The 6,000-nt window shown below is 47.1% G+C and overlaps 1 protein-coding gene across 1 annotated transcript in view; it reads left to right on the forward strand.

The window, feature by feature from the left end:
- NDUFB5 (NADH:ubiquinone oxidoreductase subunit B5) overlaps positions 1-6,000 on the forward strand; it is a 37,589-nt gene that overhangs the window by 9,518 nt on the left and 22,071 nt on the right. The window contains exon 3 of the mRNA XM_085899237.1: positions 1,506-1,572. Coding sequence (XP_085755363.1) covers positions 1,506-1,572 — 67 coding nt within the window. The remainder of the gene's footprint in view (positions 1-1,505; positions 1,573-6,000) is intronic.

Here is a 6,000-nt window from a genome sequence, read left to right on the forward strand (position 1 = left end):
GTGTGGGATTCTTCTCCACAGACGAGAGATTTTTGAACTGCATACATTTTTTTTCTCATTGGCTTATTCCTGGTGGAATAAGTTGTTGCTGAAAAGTTATCTCTTAGAATGTCTTTTATAATGGTTGTCTACATATTACGTATCCAAAATTGGAATATTTAGAAAGAAAAAATATACTTCTTCCCTTCCCTTGCTCCTCCACCTGTAACTAATAATTATTTTACCCATTCTCTTCCCATGCATACATAGCACCTTTCCATCGTGGTAATGTTTATTTGGTACAAAATGAAGATCTGATGTGAACACACAAACATTCTTGTGATAATGCAATTTTCACCTATGCTATTTCACTGACTTTAAATGATCGCAAGAGGGTGATTGAGTGGTTGCCGTTTCCCCCATAGTCTCCTCTATGAGGTTGGAATACATGTAGCTGGATATTTTCCCTGCACATGGTCAACATAAGCCAGATTTCTAAAATCTTCAATTTTCATCCGATTGACTTGAAATTTGAACAGGATTTGCACATCAGCTCACTGAATTCAACCACCAATTATTTTTGAGTTCAAAAGGTCAACCTAATTTCTGGTATTGAGGGATGAGACAAATAAACTATATTAATTTCTCATATCTCAAAACATTGTGGACGAGTTATAACAAATTAGGTGGATACATTGGTTAGGTGACAAGGACAAGCCAATTTGGTTTTGGCTCAGATCCAACCCATTTGTGGGATACAAAATGTAAACTTTTCGGCCTGGTGGAGGTATGCGCTCTACCGTCAAGTTTCGCTCTTTGAATGATTTTTCATTTGTTTGTCTGTTTATCTGTGAGCAGGATATCTCAAAAAGTTATGGATGGATTCAAACGAAACTTGGTGAACAGGTTGGGTGTGTGACCCAGTGTCTATTATATCAATTCGATTTTAGTGACAATCAGGATGCGAGAATCTTTTGTGATTGTTAGCCATAGAGATATAGAGCCAAAACTGATATATAGTACGATATCTCAAGCTGTTGAGGAATTGTGACAAAACTTGGTGGGTGAGTTGGGTAGATGACAAGACCGAGCTGATTATATTTTGGTTAAGCTCAAGATGCAGATCCGGCCAATCAGTGGGATACAAATCGTAAACTGTTAAGCTTATGTGCTTCACCGAGTACCATTCTGGTTAAGTGTTTGAATCTATTTTTTGGTAAGAAAATTAGATCGTCGAGAGTGCAATAAACAATCTCCATTATAACGTATGGATTGCTTGATTATAAAGTAATTAATTTTATTTATGGTTTTTTTGGTAAATTATAAAAGTGAAAAAGGTTTGCTCGTCAATCCATTTATATGCATTTTAATATGATGTGTGTATATATATATATATATATATATATATATATATACACACACACATGTAATAGAAAATTAGGCTTGCTGTTATTTGTTGGTGTTCTCCTTTATTATACTGCCTTGTCCACTGATATGAAGCCCCAATTTTCCCCTCTTTTGAACAGCGGAATTACGCTTTGCTGACGGGACTTCCAGCTTTGGCAGTCATCACGTATGTCAATGTATTTATAGGTGGGTTTCATAATGTTTGGTTTGACAAACCTTATCTTATTCATCAATTAATTCATATTATTACTTCCCTGTTATCTCTCTTTCTGTCAGAATTTGGCAAATTTTATATTTGAAGGCCAAATCGCATCTATCATCTTATCGATTATCCCCAGCTGCAACTACAATTTCTATAATTAATTGCCTGCTCTTCCAGCCAAAGAAAGCTGCACAAGGTGAGCCCTTGCCTTGTTTAGCTTTTCTTGGTTGGTTTATGCAACTCGCTTTGGCTGGAAGGATTGATTATGAGATGTATATTGTTACGGAAATGGCCCTTATTGGACTACTAAATATAGGATTAGCTCAGATCCCCCATTAAATGCCTGTTTAGCTAGGTTGTGTGGTAAAAGGGACGTTATATGTGTGTCGGGAGGTTGTTTTATTTTATTGTTTGTACGGTGGTGGAGGACCGAGAGATCCCTCTTATACATACCCCATCCTGGGATAGGCCCCTCCCAGTCGGCTGAAGGGGGTGTGGCCTGGAGAGAGGGTGTGGCTAGAGGGAGGAAGTGACGTGAAGGGGAGGGGTTTTTGGTCGCTTTTTCGCCGAGGGAAGCGTGCTCATGGAACGAGAGAGAAAACGAAGACCTCAGGTTCAGGTTGAGTTTGGTAGTTGGAAAACTGCAGGCGGTTGAGAGGCTGCTCGTGTGTCGAAGGAGTGAATGAAGCGAGCGAACGAAGGCTTCGTGAAAAGAGAATAGTGTTTGGAGAACAGTCGCTCTCGTGAGGGTGCTCGTGTTTCGAAGCGAGCGAACTTAAGAGAGGCTGCCTGCACGTCGAATCGGCGATCGACTCCAAGGAAAGAAATGGTGATTCGACAGAGAGAGGAACTGAGAGGACGAAGCAGAAATCGGGCTTCGAGGTGGGAAGGCAGGAGAGGAGACACCGGAGCCTCTGACGGTCCCTGCACACACCAACGGCTCGTCACATTTGCCGATCCGCTTGCCGGAGCCCGGCACCTCGATTTGGGCCTTGTCTGGAGAACACGCCAGGCCTGGATTTGTATGCTGGACCTTGAGAGAGATCGGCTGAGGCCCATTGTCGACATTGCGTGGGGCCGGAACACGCTGAGGAGGGCGTGCGCACGCGGTGACTTGAGAAGGAAGAGTACGGCGCCGCCATCTTGCCACGCGGCGCGTTCGACCTGGGAGTTTGAATCCATGGACATCCGCCTGTTGCGAGCGACATTCGTGCTTTTGACACTGTCCTCTCGTCCATGAAACCTCACCAAGTACTCTGTCTTGTCTTGCATGCATGCTGTCTGTCTTTGTCTGCACGTTGTGTAAGGCATATTTCGGTAGCGACCCCCTCGAAACCTGTAGTCCATGGTTCCCTAGTTAAGAACGGGTTGAGGATTGTTAATAAAACTATTGTCATGAAATTTGCTTGTGTTGTGATCCCCGATGTTCCCCAATAAATCTGGTTAATTCGTATGAAGTTGCCGCTATGGATCAATTCGTGTCGCATCGAGGAACAATCCGTTCAATTGGCATATAAAACCAAAATGGTTACAGACTGGCAGAAAACACTCGGCATCTGACACAACCAGTCTGTAACCAGGGGTTCTATTTTCCCAACTGGTAAGGTACAAGGCTTACGTTGGTATCACAATTGAAGGCGCATGACCCGAGGCCTGTGCTGAGCTGGCCGGCGTTATAGATCCCGGAGACAGCCGGAGTGGGTTGAGAATCCCTCCGTTGCTGAATCCTTAACAATATTTTTTTTTTGGAAACACCCCTGGGGTAGAGCATACTTGGACACAAAGAAGACCCCGAGGATTAGTTATTTCATTCGTCTTTGTGTAGATAGTCCTTGTTCCCTGTCGAGGGGTTGATTTGAGGGCATACGTTGATTAGTTTGTATTTCCCTGGTGTGATGTCTTCCTCTCCCCCCTCTGCTCCTTTCAGTCTTCCCTCCTTCACCCCCATCAGTCCGTTCCACCCTCTGCTTTTCTCAATCCATCAATGACCTCCCCTTCACCAACCATCATTTCAACAATCCCTCCTTCACCCCATCAGTCTTACCTTTGGCCCTGTGGTTGTTCGGTGGTCATCCCTCGTTCTGGCGATGTGCCTCTCCGTTTTCACTCCGTTCGCGCATTGCTTAAATGGGCACTTTCGGTCCGTCTGTAGTCATTAATCCTTCAGGCCGATCGGATTACCTTTACCGCATGGGACTGTGTCCATTCTCACACACATGTTCATGGCACGAGGTGCGGCGCTTTTCCCGTGAATCGTGGGGTGTGGTGCAGTGAGGAATGTACAATCAACGCTTGCTCGGGAGGGGGCGGTGGCTCCCATTGCGGCCTTGGGTGCATAAATGGAGAGGTGGGAGCTGCATTGAAAGGTTGCATGTACCATCCGAGTTTTCTTTGTAAAGAAAGAAGGAGAGAGAAAAGAAGCCTCGTCTTGCCTGCTGGCATTCTCGTCGACCCGCGGGTGCTCGTCTGGTTCGTTCCCGTGCTGGCAGTTGCATGTACCATCGTGCCGCATCACTACTGTTCATCTCCCCCATTCTCTAGTATATTTGGGCTGGTGCAGCTCCGTCGAGCTGTTTGAGGTGAGGGAGAAAAGAAAATACCCTACTTTTCTTTTCTTTTCTCCATACTTTTCTTTTCTTCTTGAATTCTTCTCGTCGTCTTCTCTCTTTATTTGAATGATGGCCACGTGTCCCTTGTGCAAGTAAGATTGTATATGAAAGAATATGTGTGCGGTAAAATCTGCTCTGATGTGCCCTTTTGCTTTCTTGTCTGCAGATACTCACTTTTAAATGATTGTTTGTGTGTAAATGAATAATTGTTTGTTTTTATTTCCCGTCTGTCTCGGTTGTCTTTTCCTTCATTGGTCCGACACAGTGTACAAGTATAGTTAGACGGGAAGTTGTACCCCACCTTATTTGCTCTGTTAGCTGGTGCTGCACTGATCTGTTCCGCTCGGCAGAAGGTTACCAGGTGAGGTGCCGAGGGTGTGGCCTCTAGTTAGGTTGAGGGCCAATAGAAAGGCATCACGGAAACATCGAAGCATAACCCTGCAAGGCTGGTAAACTAAATCAAGTGGCTACGGCTGTGTAAGAACTACAGCCCGTTGGACCGTGGAGTTATCTGTGGTTGGCAGCCTCAGGACCGGGTATTAGAGAGAAACTTCCCCTCGTGGCGAGCCCCAAACCCTGGGCCATAACTATATGTATATATGTTTGTATATGTATATATTGTTACGAATTCGCGCCCGTCGGCATGCGATCGGCCGCTTATCACTAATAGCGACCGCGTCGCCCACCGGACAGACAATTCAGTCGTGACCCTCCTGGAACTATCGCCAGGAACCAGTCACGGGTGGGGGTTTAACCTCACCACAGCCCAGTCCGCATTCTACCCGCGTGAAATAGGGTCACTCGCACAGGTAACCTACGGAGGGGCCGTACCTCGCCGCAGGTCAGCTTGGGATACGAACCGCTTATGCGGTCCGTTCCGTTCTAAACGATAACCGAGCGGGTATTATCGCCGACCTCGACGGATCCGATTCTCCTTACTGGGTGTTTAAAACCCAACTAATTATTCCGCGATACAAGATGGCATTTTCAATGGGGAATAGAGGACGCAACGAATGGGATACATTTCACACAAGGACATTTATTACTTACACACAACACAAGCAAGGCAGTCATGCAATGTACAAGCAAGAAACAAAAGCAATACCACCGACTACGAGCAATAATGTACATGCACAGTCACTTAGGCAGGTCCACTTCACAGGACACAGCGCCACCAACATTTGTTCAAAAGCAAGAAATGGCCACCCCCAAAGACGAGGGTAGCAGACAGGGTCCGCGGACCTTTATAACACGAGACCTGGAGAAGCGAACGGGTCCCGCGAGACCGTGGCAGGTTACCTGCCCCCCTTGGTGGTTGGCGAGTCGCGACGTCCCGCTCCCACGACCGTCAGCGTGGTCGCGCCTGGTTTCCGGGCCTCCCACGTGGCCGGCAAGCTCTCTCCGGCGCTCCTCGTCCAGACGCGCAGGTCCACCACACAGCCGGCACTGCTGCGCCTTCCGTCCGCGTCTCCCACCAACAGGCCACTCACAGGACCACGAGCGCAGGAACCAAGCGAGGCAAAGAAGAAGAAGAAGAACTGGACCACCGTGAGACGGGGCAAGCATGAACCAAGAAGAGGCGGTGACCCTCGCGTGCGGTCCGCCCTTTTATAGCGCGGGGCTACGCCCGTCTCTCCGCCCCATTCTCGGCTCCACCTTCCTTTGAGAAGCTTCTCGAAAAGGGGCGTTTCTCAACTCCAACCGCCTCACTCCTCGTATCCACCAATCGCGAGCGAGCCGCCTCGCCCTTCTCGTCACACTAGCCTCGGAGAAAAAAGGCGGTAAAACCCGCGCGTCATCGCA

Source organism: Eptatretus burgeri, chromosome 10, assembly GCF_056783735.1.
Source record: "Eptatretus burgeri isolate ZD-2024b chromosome 10, Ebu_testis_v1, whole genome shotgun sequence".
In the NCBI taxonomy this organism is placed as follows: Eukaryota; Metazoa; Chordata; class Myxini; order Myxiniformes; family Myxinidae; genus Eptatretus; species Eptatretus burgeri.